Raw genomic sequence first — 14,643 nt, forward strand, 5'->3', positions numbered from 1 at the left:
ACTCTAGTCAAAATATAGCCCATGTTTAATACATCCTATATACAAGGTTAAAAATATCTCCAAAGAATAACTATAAATACATGTTACACCTGCAACTGAATTATTTTATAGTAAATATGGGAGCCATCTGCAATTGCAGAAACACAAGTAATATTTTACCTCCTATGAAAAAATTATTTTTGATGAATTAATAATAAAAAACAAAACATAAGCCAGATTAAAGGGCAATATTTCATTTTACTTTTACCTTTGGATAGACATTTTAAAATAGAAAAGAACATAAAATACTGCCATTTTGGATACTCAGCGTGTCTTCGATATTTCACTATTACATTACAATGTAATGCTATTAGACTATGGTGCACATATTTTTATGAATACTGAAAGAAGGGAATGAATGTTTTAAATCTTCTTAATACATACAACAAACTTTTATAGAAAAGTTGTACTAATAGTTCAATTACTCAAACAGAATCCTCATAAGAATAGATATTCATCATTTAATTTTTCCCAATAATAGAGGTAGGAGGAAATAGATGAAGATTTTTATGGTTTTAAATTTACATATTTCTAGTTAGTAGTGAATTTGAACATTTAAAATATTAGTATATTTTAATCCTTTTATTTTTATTTCCCATCTACATCATTTGCATATTTTCATAATAGAATATTTCTCACATATTCTTATGAATGTGATGTATTAAGAATATTAACCCTTAATTTGCCATTTGTAGCAAGTCATTTTTCCATTTATTTACCATTTAATTCTTATGTACCTAACAAAAAGTAATTAATTTAAAGTTTTAAAGAAAAATTCTCAATAGCTATCCAATTTTCCCTATATATCCTGGATAACCTGCTCCATTCTCCATCGGTCTAGAATCCTTTCCGATCACATTAAACTCATTTATACATAAAGTTCTGTTTCTGGGCTGTCTTACCTAGTCTGTTGATCTGTAGGTATATTTCTGGGTCAGCACTATGCTGTGCAAATTCTTTTATCTTTATAATAGGTTGTGATATTTGATTAATACTTTCTCATGATTTTTTCTTTCCAAATTATTTTGGCTATTCTTATATATTTATAATTCAGATGCATGTTAAACAAATTTTGTCAAATAACCCAAATATGAATTTTAAGGGAAAACTAATTAAACCTATATATTCAATTAATGGTATTATTTTAATGATTATTTCACACATAGCTTTAGTCTTTTTGAATTTATTCTTTGGGATAATCAGATGCCATTTATGAACTGGACAAGTAGTTTAAATATTTAACTACCTAAATACTGTTAACCTAATATATAAACCACAATGTATATAGGCAAGAAATGAAAAAGGATAATCATGTCTGGATTAAAGTTCTTCCTATAATTTGAATGGACTAATTAAAATAAAAGCTTTGTTTTTATCCTTTTCTAGAATATAAAAACAATGCCAATTTTCAAGGTCATACACCCATATCAGATGATCTGGTGAAGTCCAAGTTATTTTTAATAAAGCACACAATTCCACTAACTTTTACAAATTCCAAGATTCTAAATATTATTCAGGATGGGGCAAGGGAACTGTTTCTCTGAACTTTTTAAAGAAGCATGGATTGCCTTTTTATAATAAACGTAAAAACATGTGTGCTTTACAATTGAGAATCACTGATACACACTTTTAAAAAATACTATTTATATAATAGAGGCCCGGTGCATGAAATTCATGCATTCAGGGGGGTCCCTCAACCTGGCCTGCGCCCTCTCTCAGTCCGGGAGCCCTCGGGGGATCCTTAGTGCTGCCTCGGAGGTTGGAGAGGCTGGAGGCTCCACCACCGCTGCTGTGCTCGCCAGCCGTGAGCCCGGCTTCTGGCTGGGTGGCCCTCCCCCTGTGGGAGTGCACTGACCAATAGGCGGCAGCTCCTGCATTGAGCATCTGGCCCCTGGTGGTCAGTGCGCATCATAGCGACCTGTCGTTCTGCTGGTTGGTCGATTTGCATATTAGCTTTTTATTATATGAGGATTGTAGGTGATTACATATTTAGTTCTAAAATGACATGTGAAATTTATATTCTTTCTAAAAAACTGAATTCTAACAAATTTCTATGTATTAGAATGTAAATCTAACAGATTTCTGTATTTACAATGTAAAATTTTAAAAGTGCTTTATTTCACTTTTAGTAAATTACTGCAGTATTATATCAAGCAAAGGGTTGTAACTGTGTGTTCTTTCCTGTGAAGTTACTCCTAGAAAATCCGACCAGTAATTTTTAAAAATTCAATTAGTGCATTAAGACTTTTATCCTAAATTTTGGATACAAGAGAATTTTTGCAACCACAATAGGGCGATCAATTAAACAAAGAGTTTTTAAGATTCAGTGCTTACTTTCTGTTGTTGATGTTGTTATAATTATTTGATAGAGATGAAGGAGAGATCTTTGGTAAAGTTGAAAAATTGGATGCACCTGGGGACCTTTAAAAATATGAAAATGTTAAATTAGATAAAAAATGCTGAATTTTGAAATTAATTATGAAATAAAGAAAAGAACCAACAGATGATAATGTATGTAGTAAATGAATGCTGGAAAAGAAATTCATGAGCAAAATCACTATATATATTTTGGTTTTCAATTTCCAATGTATTCTTTTATATAAAAATAATGGTACAAAGGAAACTACTTTCAAAAAAAATTTATGAAATAAATATGCAACTTGATATTACTCTTATAGATGTACTAACCCAATAACACTAATTTCTACTTCAGGTAATCATTATGAATATTTTACAATCAACAATTTGCTTAAATCCATGGAATTAAAATATTATTTTTTAAGGAAGTATGTAAATAAAATCACTTGTGTCTCAAGTTAGAATGCCACCATGGATTGAATAGCATAAGAATTCAAAACATAATCCCCAAAAGTAATTTTTGGGCAGCTATCTCTGCAAAAACAGAAAAGACATAAATCTGACTGTATGTTACAGACCTCACTAATTCAGAATCTTTGTGGAGAAGTCTCAGTTATTACTTTTAATTAATTACTAGCTCTTAATCAAATAAAATGCTTTAAAAGCATAATTTATAATCAACAATTCCATTATAAAGTACTTAAAGGTCTATGAAAGATTTAATTTGTTTTAATTTTATAAACAACTTTAATTTACTGGCAACATCTAGCCTATAGTCTGTAAAAAGATACCTTTCAGTATAATATCTCAATCATCATAAATTCTAAATTAGTGAGGTTCAATGTGATTACTTTTAAAAATTATTTTATTTCCTCTACTCAGATGCTAATGAACAATGAAATGGTCAATATGCAGGAAAGTACAATCTATAAAACTAGCTTTTAGTAATCTGGATTTCACTAAATCTACATAACTGCAGAATAAATGGTGGATAATAAAATTTCTTACATACAGACATTTTAATTTAACTTTTGAAGTTTTATATATTATAAAATGTTGGTAAATTTTTTTCTTCATTTTAAAGGAGGTTCTTTTTGTTGATACAGGCTGTTCATAGGTAGGTTACATTAAGTGAGAATTAGGTGCCTTTCTAACAGGAGACTCTTACAAGATTTTATTTTACTAAGCTCAAGATACAAAATATGACCAACCCAATTTTAATATAAAACAAAGTAGAGAACCTACTTAAAAGGTAATTTTGTAGTCCTAGTATTCTAAAGCATACTAGTTTTAAAATATTAATAAAAATATAGGAATATCATGGCATTTCCCCCTTCATGTTAAGAATGCTAAATTAGGAAAAAACTAAATTTATTAGACATTGAGGCATAATAAATTAAAGGAGGTTAATTTTTGAAAATGTGACCCATTTGACTATAATTTAATTCATTACAACTTTTCAGAGATATAACTGAAATGTTCCCTTGAATTTTACTTACAGCAAAAATTATGGAAATAAAGATATATTCTGTCATCCAATAAAGTGGCTGAGACACATATATAGGGCAGGGCAAAACAGTAAAAAACCTCAGATGGGCAGAAAAAGAAAATAATATACGGAGTGGGGCAAAAGTAGGCTTACAGTTGTATGAAAAATAATACAATAATTAATGAATAAAAGTATAAGAATAAACTTGTTTTGTGTACTCACAACTGTAAACCTACTTTTGCCCCACTCCGTATATTATTTTCTTTTTCTGCCCATCTGGGGCCTTTTTACTGTTCATCAGCAACTCTACCTAAGGATAGTATTATAAGTTTTTATGAAATTCATTAAATCAAACATTGATTAAATGTTTACTAAAACGTCACCCTTGGCAAGTACTAGGAGTTTAAAGACAGAGCTCTTCCTGACCACAAACAGCTCACAAATTAATGGTAGAAAATAATACATAAGCAAAATAACTATAAAACAGTATAAATTCTATGACAAAATTTAAAATTATAACTAACTATAAAATTTTGGTGGGTAGTAATATGCAGCAATTTTTAAATGACATGCACAGATGGAGGTGTAGGTTGGAAATGAAAGTGAGAATATTCCAGGTAATAGAACAGCACATGCAAATGCATGGAACTGTAGATATTATGATGTTTATAGGGAATAAATAAATTCAGCTTGAATGAAAGAGTAAGTATATAGTGATAGGAGTAGAAGTTAGTAAGGTAGGTATAATAACATAGGATCTTTTATGTTCTATGAAGGAATTTGGATTTTATCCAGTTGTGCTGGTACAGTCCATGGTCCCTTAAGGGACTCTAAGATCCTTTCAGGGTGCCCATTTATGAGATCAAAACTATTTCCATAATAATACCAAAGTGTTATTTATGTAGTTATTTGATCCCTTTTACTGTGTGGATATTTGCACCGACAGCTTAAAAACAATGATGGGTAAAACTGCTAACACATTAGCACCAAACCATGTACTAGAATCATTATATTCTTCACCACACCCCCATGCTTACACTAGAAAATATGGTTTCACTTAAGAATATCTATGTTGAAAAATAAAAATTACTGATTTTATTAAACCATGACCCTAATTAAACTTCTTTTAATATTGAGTAATAAATCAGAAAGTTCATAAAGCACACCTGCTACATACCGAACGTGGTTGTCATGAGAAAAAAGACATTTATCTGAATTTCAAGTGAACTTTTCACTCTTTTACATAAAAGGCTATCTGACAGACATTTTCTCAAACATACATGAAGGGAGCCTGTTACTTTAAGGGAAACAAAACTTGAGCTTGATAGCTTCCAACTACTTAAAGTTTTCTCACTAAAACTGGTGATGTTTTAACAAGTGTAATTAAAAAAATTGTATAATGATTTATGTCAACATTTGGAATACCTGTAAAATTCAGGAATCAAAATTTTCCACTGCATGAAGTTATACATGACAGATTTCAATGTAATAGAATAAAAAGTTCACTGACATGATATCAGATTCCACATCACAATTAACCTTTCATCATTAAACCACCATGGGCTGAGTTCTGACGTGGTATCAACTATCAAAAAAAACCTTCTCCCTGTTCTAACTATGTATTTGAGTAATGCTGAATTTACACAAACAATATATCACAATAAATTCAATGCAGAAGCACTGAAGAGAATTTAGCAAAAATTTAGAATAATTCTATTGTTCTCAGTACATCTTTTGTTTTAGAAAAGTTATTTTCACAAAATATTACTTATGTCAATATATAATACTGTAATATTATTTATAAATAAATAAATATTTATTTTTAATTTCTAAAATACAGGCATAAATAGATATAACACATATGACAAAAGTTCTTTGGGTCCTTAATAACTTTTAATATAAGGGGTACCAAGATCAAAACATTTGAAAACTTTGGGTTAGGAGGCAGAATCTGTAAGACTAGTTGACTAATTAAATAAAAGAAATAAGGTTAAAGGAAGAACTCAAGATGGCTCTCAGATGGTACCTGAAATAAAGAATATAGGGTATGGATAGTTTAGGTTGAGAGGATGGAAGAACATGGGTTAAAAAGATTTTAAGTTCAATCTGACATTGTGAGCTCTACCTGACTTTTAGGGAAAAATATGAAATTCAGCAGAGAGCTCTAGGTTAAAAATATGGAAAGGCATATCAGTGTCAGTTTGAGCTAAAAAACAGGATTAGCATAGAGTCCATCCATTGATTTTGAGAGCCTATTATGGTATGAAAAGAGAGGTCCTCAGATGGAAATGTGTGGAATATTAATGCATTTAAAGTGTGAGAAGAGATGCTGCATATATTCAGTGAAGTTGTATAATGCACAGTGCCAAGGAGGGCCTTTTACATATATTACAATGTGAACAATACCCTCAAGATCTGTGTAGTATACAACCTGTACAACCAAACACAGCAGCCCAGGATAGGAAGAGAGCCAGCCAGCCAGAGGATTGGTTAGAGAGGTAAAAATAGTGCTTGAAAAACTCGAGTGTAATAGATTCAAATGAAGATAAATTTTTTAGAATATAGTTACTAAAAATAAGTTTTAAAGAGAGGTCAAATAAACTAAGTTACAAAAAAGTAAAATAAGGACTTTGTTAAATTTTGAATGGGTAGTAAGAAATTTTACTTTTTAAAGAAATTGGCTATCAAAAGAAAAATTAAAGAATCATATTTGGGGGAAGTTTATGGCTTTAAAAAAAGATGGGAGAGGTTTATTTACATTTATAGGCTTGGGAAAGATGATTCTAGACAAGAAACAAAGAATGAATGAGTATTATTTGAGTATCTACTGTATTGTGGCAGTATGCAAGGCATTTGTATAGATAGGAGAGAAAAGACAGTAAGAGACAAAACAAGGTCTAGGAAGCATTGGAATAAACAACTTCACTGGAGAGATTGCCCTTAAATAGCATGGAGATTAGAAAGGGAAGAATGGATGTGGTCCACAGGTAATTTTAAAATACTTTTTAAGTGCTGTTACAGACATTATTGACCACTTAATCTATTCTGATTTCCAACTTCTGACCTAGATTACACATAGCCTAATCTAGTTAACATTGTGGTGTGTTTTTTTAGGGGTTGACTAGTCAGTCTGTGCATTATAACCTGAGCCCTTTAGCTCTCTTCCATTGATGTAATTTGGATATTACACTGTTATTAGCAACTTTGCTCTAGTGGCTTTCTAAAAAGAAGAGAAAAACGTTTAGAATATTACACATAGATATTAAGTCATAGATACTAAATTTAACTAACCTTGTGTTAAACTAATTTTTGATAGACTGAGGCAGATGTAACATAAGGCAGTGATTTATCTCTTAAATAAGACAGAAAAAGGTAAAACATCAACATAGCTAAAATAATTTTATAAAGAGAGAAAATTAAACTTTATCCCTTACAACTGAACGTAGTATTAGAATTTCCCTATTCCAATGTTACAATGAAAATCATGCAATTAAGACTAAGTTAAACTTCTGACTAACAGAAAAAGAGCTTATTCTTGATAAATTAACTGAATATTTAATACATTAGAAAATCTAATACCATATTGAGCAACCAAAATATAGAAAAGTCAAGTCTGAAAGTTGACATAGCAAAACAAAGATTTTAATAATTACTTTCCAATCTGACATAAACTCAACTTTGTAAAATTTAACACTATAAAACATAAATTACCTTTAAAAAAACAAGAGCAACCTTAAACTTTGCTCATTTTTTTTTAATCCTCAACTGAGGATATTTTTTCCAATGACTTGAAGAAGGAGGGAGGGAGGGAGGAAGGGAAGGAGGGAGGGAGGGAGGAAGGGAGGGAGGGGAGGAGAGAGAGAGAGAGGGAGAGGGAGAGGGAGAGGGAGAGGGAGAGGGAGAGGGAGAGGGAGAGAGAGGGAGAAACATCGATGTGAGAGGCACACATGGATTGGTTGCCTCCTGCACCTGCCTCAACCAGTGCCCAGGATTGGCCTACAACTGAGGTACATGTCTTTGGCCAGAATCAAACCCGAGACCCTTCAGTGTGTGGGCCTATCCTCTAACCACTGAGCAAAACCAACTAGGACTTTTTTTTTTCCTCTAAATTCTCACCTGAGGTTATGTTCAGATTTTAGAGTGTGTGTGTGTGTGTGTGTGTGTGTGAGAGAGAGAGAGAGAGAGAGAGAGAGAGAGAGAGAGAGAGAGAGAGAATCAATGATTGGGTGTGTGTGTGTGTGTGTGTGTGTGTGTGTGTGTGTGTGTGTGTGAGAGAGAGAGAGAGAGAGAGAGAGAGAGAGAGAGAGAGAGAGAGAGAGAATCAATGATTGGCTGCCTCTGGCACAGCTCCCAATCAGGGACCAAGCCCACAACCGGAATTGAACAGTGAATTGGTTCATGGGTCGACACTTAACCATGGAACCACACTGGCTAAACGGTAAGAGATTTTTTATTTTATACTACTGTTGGTCCCAATCTAATACTCAGTTCATGTTCAATTTTATACCAATTTTCTCAAAAGTATATTTTCTCCTCCAATTGGTTTGAATCAGGATCTTAAAAACAAACAAACAAACAAACAAAAAAAACCCCATACATTTACAGATTAATTTTAATAGCTTCAAAAGCCCCTACTGCTCTTGTTAACTAAATTCTTCTCTGGCTTCAATATGTAAATATGCTTATTTTCCACTTGTCCTGATTTCTGTATCTATTCCTATAGTTAACTTTGACTTACATGTGTTACTGTAAGTTGCTCAATTCCTTTTTGGATCAAACCAGGAGAGAAAGGAAGAAATAAAATACTCAATAATTATTTGTGAGAACCTGTGAGTATCAAGCATCTATCTGAGAACTACACACTTAAATTACATTCATTTATGATGAACAGACTGTCTAAATTTTCTAACTGCAATTAAATTTGGAAATGGCCTTTATATATTTGAATCAAATAGTTAATGAACTTGACTGTTACCATGCTCTCTTTGGTAAAACTTGGAGACAGGGTACTAGATTATACATTATCTTTCCATAAAAGAAAGTAGGTACAGTGTTTAGATGAAGGAAAGATATATAATTAGTCAATGTGCACTTTCAGCATTTCAAAGGAAAATCTGCATATACACTCAAGATCTTGATGAATGTTAAATTGAGAAATCTCAAAGTAGAGAGTTATAGGGAGTGTATTTATGTACAAACACAAGCATTTCCAAAAAGGATATGGAGTTTGGACAACTAAAAATAATCGGGGGAAAACAGTTTATGATAAATAGCAGTATATAGGAACTTCATTCTAACATTATTATGATGCCTTTATCTTTAGATATCAAATACCTAGGAAAGGATGTGTATATTTAATTAACAAAATAATTTATATGTACTTTTCCTCTCCAAGAATCCTGCCTTTCCAACCAAGTACCACCTTGATTATCTTTCTTCTTTCAGTACCTTTCATTATGAATGATTTATGTGAGTTGTTCCATTCTCTACTACAGTACTTATCCCCTCCTTCGCTATAATCTACTTATTTCCATTATGCTGTCTCCACTTGTCAAATACATTGCATTTCTTCTGTTCTTCCTCCAATCTCTGCAACATTCAGTACTGCTGACCATTCCCTTTCTTCTAAAAGCTCTTTTTCCCTTAGCCTCTACGACAAAATAAAATCCAAATTTTCCTTAACCTTTAAGATTATTCTACTTGATCTTTTTGTCTTATATCATTATTTAGAGATACTTTTAAGGTTTAATATATAGTTTATTACATGTTTTATTTAATAATTCATACATGCTTATGTTTCTCACTTCTTGGAATATAACTCCATGCCTACAGTTCTCACTACACTCCCAGTTTTGGTTCCTTATCTTTAACTGCATCCAAGGCGGTTTTGTTGGTACCATTACCTCAAACTTTACATTCTCAGAAAAAGTCACAAATGTCTTTTTCTTAATGGGAATAATAACAACAAGATTAAAGGAGATAATGTGTGGGGAAATTTATAAAAATTCAAAATGTCTTTTAAAATGACAAAACATTGAAGGTTTGGGGATATTACCCTAGATTTATGGCTCATAGGTTGTATTTCAAATTAAAGATATTATTATTTTTTAATGTTTTTTTAAAAATATTTTTTCATTGATTTTTTACAGAGAGGAAGAGAGAGGGATAGAGAGTTAGAAACATCGATGAGAGAGAAACATCGATCAGCTGCCTCTTGCACACCCCTTACTGGGGATGTGCCCGCAACCAAGGTACATGCCCTTGACCGGAATAGAACCTGGGACCCTTGAGTCCGCAGGCCAACGCTCTATCCACTGAGCCAAAATTAAAGATATTAATTAAGAAAATGTAAGTATGAATGAATGAAAATGAATGAAAAACTTGCTCTTGAGCCATCTTCTCAACAACCTCAAATCAAAATCATTTAATTCCCTCCCTCCAGTATTTGAACAAGGTTAAAATTGGTAACAAATTTGTATACTTTCATAGAAAATTTTAAGTGCATTTTCTGTAATCTATACCTCTTTAGTACCAAAACAAAACAGTCATAACTAAATCTACTAATGTTCCAAGTAAGCAGAGAGTATCATGCTTATACTTAAAAAGTATCAGCATAATTTTTGTTAAAATGAAATACATGTTTCCTAATATGTATTTTAATAATTTTAAATTAAATACTTTTATTTACTATTCCTACATCCACTTATACAGTTAATTTACAGCAATTATATATACAAATTAGAAGCCCAGTGCATGAAATTCGTGAACTAGTAGGGTCCCTAGCAGCTGCCGGCCGGGGCCTCCCTTCCTTCCCCCGGCCAGCCTTGCCCCCTGGTCGAACTCCCAGTCGAGGAGACAATTTGCATACTACACTTTTATTATATAGGATTGTACATAATTATTATCTAATTATAATGTGGGGTCCCTTGGCCTGGCCTGTGGGGATCGAGCCGAAACCAGCAGTCTGACATCCCCAGAGGGGTCCCGGATTGCGAGAGGGCACAGGCCAGGCTGAGGGACCCCACCGGTGCAAGAATCCATGCACCAGGCCTCTAGTAAAACATATATAACAATCTAAAGATAAACTAGCAAAGAACAATACTAGTTCTAATCTAGAGACTAAATGTGAATATTCACAAAGAAATTATTCCTAACTTCTAAAACTTCATCAATCAAAAAATCTACACAAGTCTACTATGTGCTTTTATCATCTTCTTATATTAAGTTCTACCCTTGTATTATATGCAACTAAGTGGAGTAAAAATAAATTGTAATATACTTAGGCACATTCTCATGAAATTTAAATAGAACAACTTTACACAAGATAAAAAAGGTAGAGAACCATTCATTAAAGGTGCATTTTAGTTTGAAGAAAATTAAGTACCAGATCATTCTTCTCTTTTATTTACTAGGTTAGCAAATACAAAAATTATCATTAACTTATTGAAGAATCATTATTTTAAGCATTTTAAAATACAGGTCAACAATCTCTTATTAAAAAACCTGGAATTCCCAAATCTCTGAAAACTTAAAAAAAATTTTCACAATTCATTTGAGGGTAATCTAACCAATATGAGGATATTTATAGTCTTTAGTTATCCTATCCAGTGTAAATATTTGCTAAATATTAATATGTTTGATTATGACAGATACCCCTGGACTCTACTGAAATATAAAATAATAGGAGGCATATGTACCATATTTTCTTCTCAAAGGTATAAGAAATCTGAATATTAAAATACAACTAGCCCTGTCCCGGCTGGTGTAGCTCAGTTCGTTGAGCCTCCTCCCATGTATCAATTCCTGGTCAGGGCACATGTCTGAGTTGCAGGATCCATCCCCAATAGGGGGCATGCAGGAGGCACCAATAGATATTTCTCTCACAAGTCAATAAAAACATTAAAAAATATATAACTAGCCCTAAGTGTGTGTGTGTGTGTGTTGTGTGTGTGTGTGTTAATATATCTTTACTGATTTCAGAGAGGAAGGGAGGGAGGGAGGGGGGAGGGGGAGAGAGAGAGAGAGAGAGAGAGAGAGAGAGAGAGAGAGAGAGAGAGAGAGACACCAATGTGTTTCGAACTGCAACCGCTTGGTTCATAGTTTGATGCTCAAACACTGAGCCACATCAGCCATGTCCTAAGTGTTTTTTTTTGATAATGGAGTGAGGAACTGATAATTCTAAAACCATTCAAAATATTTTTCCTATCCTGTATATTATCTTTTCACTATGTTAATTGTTTCTTTCTTTAAAAAATTTTTTTTAAAAAATTTTACAGAGAGAGGAAAGGAAAGGGGGAGACAGAGAGAAACATCAATATGAGAGAGAAACATTAATTGGTTGCCTCCTGTATGTGCCCCGATTAGGGATTGAATCTGCAACCTTGGTATTGTGCCCTGATTGGGAACTGAACCAGCAACCCTTCGGTGCACCCAATGATGTTACAACCAACTGAGCTGCATCATCCAGGGCTTGATTGTTTCTTTTAATGTGGAAAAACTTTTTAGTTTGATATAGTCCCATCTATTATTGCTTTTGTGCCTATGCTTTTGGTGTCATAATCAAGAAATCACTTCCTAGACCAATGTCATGAAGCATTTGCCTTAAGGTTTCTTCTAGAAGTTTTACGGATTCAGGCTTCATTTTTAAATCTTTATACCACATACCTGATAAAGAGTTAATATCAAAAACATATAAGGAACCCCTACAATTCAATAGCTAAAAACCAAATAACAGATCAAAAAATGGTCCTATGACTCGAGTAGACATTTCTCCAAAGAAGGCATACAAATGGTCAACAGGTATATGAAAAGATGCTCAATATCAGTAATCATAGTAGAAATGCAAATTAAACCACAGGATTAACTCCTCATACCATTATCAAAAGAACAAAAGATAAGTGCTAACAAGGATGTGGAGAAATTAGAATCCTTGTATGCTGTTGGTGAAAATGTAAAATAATGCAGCTGCTATGGAAAACTGTATGAAGGTTCCTTAAAAAATTAAAAATAGAAATACAATATGATCCAGAAATCTCACTTCTGGGTATATATCCAGAAGAACCAAAACCAGTATATTGAAGAAATATCTGTACCCCCTTGTTCATTGCAGTACAATTCACAATAGCTAAAATATGGAAACAACCTAAATTTCCATCAACAAATGAACGGATAAAGAAAATGTGATATACACAGAGAATGGAATACTATTCAGTCTTAAAAAGGAAAGAAAACCCTTCCCTGTGAGATAACATGGATAAGCCTGGGGGATATTATGCTAGGTAAAATTAACTTCGCAGAAGGACAAATATTCCATAATTCTAATTATATGATGTATCTAAACTAGTAAAACTCATGGAAACAAAGTAAAATGGTAATTGCTGGGGGAAGGAAGAAATGGAAAGTTAGTGTTCAACAGGAATAAAGTTTCAGTTGTACAAAATGAATAAATTCTAAAAATCTGCTGTTCAACAATATGCCTATAGTTAACAACACTGTTAAAAAATTGTTTAGAGGATAGATCTTACCACAGTTTAAAAAAATGTTTAAAAAGATTTCTAATTTTTTTTCAGCCCTCATTTACTATAAAAAGCAATTCTTATACTCATGTATCTCTACTTGTGCTTTCATATTCTAAAACATGTTTTAACAAAAATACTTTCACATCAAAATCATTGCGATAAAGAACATTTTTTAACAGACACTTGAGAAATATCAAAAGCCTGAAACAAAATATTAAAGAAAATGTTTAATAATGATTTAACTGTATTAGACAATATAACATAACATTTATACTACACCTCATTCTGTAAGAGATTTGAATTGGAAGCCTTTTTAGTAATAGCACATTAATTTAAATGCAAATTTAGATAACTTCTATACTGAGGGAAAATATTAAAATATAAAGAAGGTACGCACAACACACAATTACATTCATCTATCATTATGGACTTCATTATCTCAAATCAAAGGCTTCTAAATCATGTAATATGCCATAAAAAGTGGGAGCACTTACTTAGGAGTAGAAGGACCCCTTGGCCATGTTCCGTCTTCATTTTTCTGTTCTATCACTAACACCTACAAATATGACACAGTAAGAGTGTTTGTCTTAACCCCAATGTTAAAAATAGTTTTAAAAGATTAGCTGAATTCACTAAGAAACTAAAGTAACCCTGTGATTAATTAAAGCACAGTATATAAGGTGAAGAGATATTTGCATTTTGATTCCAAAGCTAGGCAAGGAAGACAAAAATTTAAGAAGCAAAATATAAAAACTAAGCAATTGAACACACACACATACACACACAAACACACACATGAGGAAGATAAGGACCACGCATTTTGGGGAGCAAACTCTTCAATAATATATCTTTGTTTCACTTCCTAATAAGGGTACTTTCAATTTCAGTAAAAAAAATAAATACATTAAAAGTTCAGGATAGTGTTTAGTTTATTTATCAGTAGTTAGAACTCATAAAATCTGGAAAAATATATTTTTAAATACTTTTATTGACTTCAGAGAGGAAGGGAGAGTGAGAGAGAGATAGAAACATCAATGATGAGAGGGAATCATTGATTGGCTGCCTCCTGAACATCCCCTACTGGGGATTGAGCCTGCATCCTGGGCATATGTCCTTGACCGGAATTGAACCTGTCACCCTTCAGTCCGCAGGCCAACATTCTATCCACTGAGCCAAACCAGCTAGGGCTAAAATCCGGAAAATTTAATGCACATTTTTGGAAACATTCCTATTTCAAAA

General features: G+C 32.5%; 1 protein-coding gene across 6 annotated transcripts in view; it reads right to left on the minus strand.

The window, feature by feature from the left end:
- The window catches only part of USP15 (ubiquitin specific peptidase 15), a 123,085-nt gene that overhangs the window by 50,224 nt on the left and 58,218 nt on the right, over positions 1-14,643 (minus strand). For 3 of the 6 annotated variants that reach the window (XM_008148735.3, XM_054718912.1, XM_054718916.1), the window contains exons 6-7: positions 13,899-13,960; positions 2,374-2,460 (exon numbers count right to left, since the gene is read on the minus strand). The exons of 1 other annotated variant lie outside the window; for it this stretch is intronic. In XM_008148735.3, the coding sequence (XP_008146957.1) occupies positions 2,374-2,460; positions 13,899-13,960 (149 nt within the window). The remainder of the gene's footprint in view (positions 1-2,373; positions 2,461-13,898; positions 13,961-14,643) is intronic. 2 more of the 6 variants (XM_008148737.3, XM_028156432.2) reach the window with 2 other exon arrangements.

The sequence above is a fragment of the Eptesicus fuscus genome, chromosome 7 (assembly GCF_027574615.1).
Source record: "Eptesicus fuscus isolate TK198812 chromosome 7, DD_ASM_mEF_20220401, whole genome shotgun sequence".
Taxonomy (NCBI): Eukaryota; Metazoa; Chordata; class Mammalia; order Chiroptera; family Vespertilionidae; genus Eptesicus; species Eptesicus fuscus.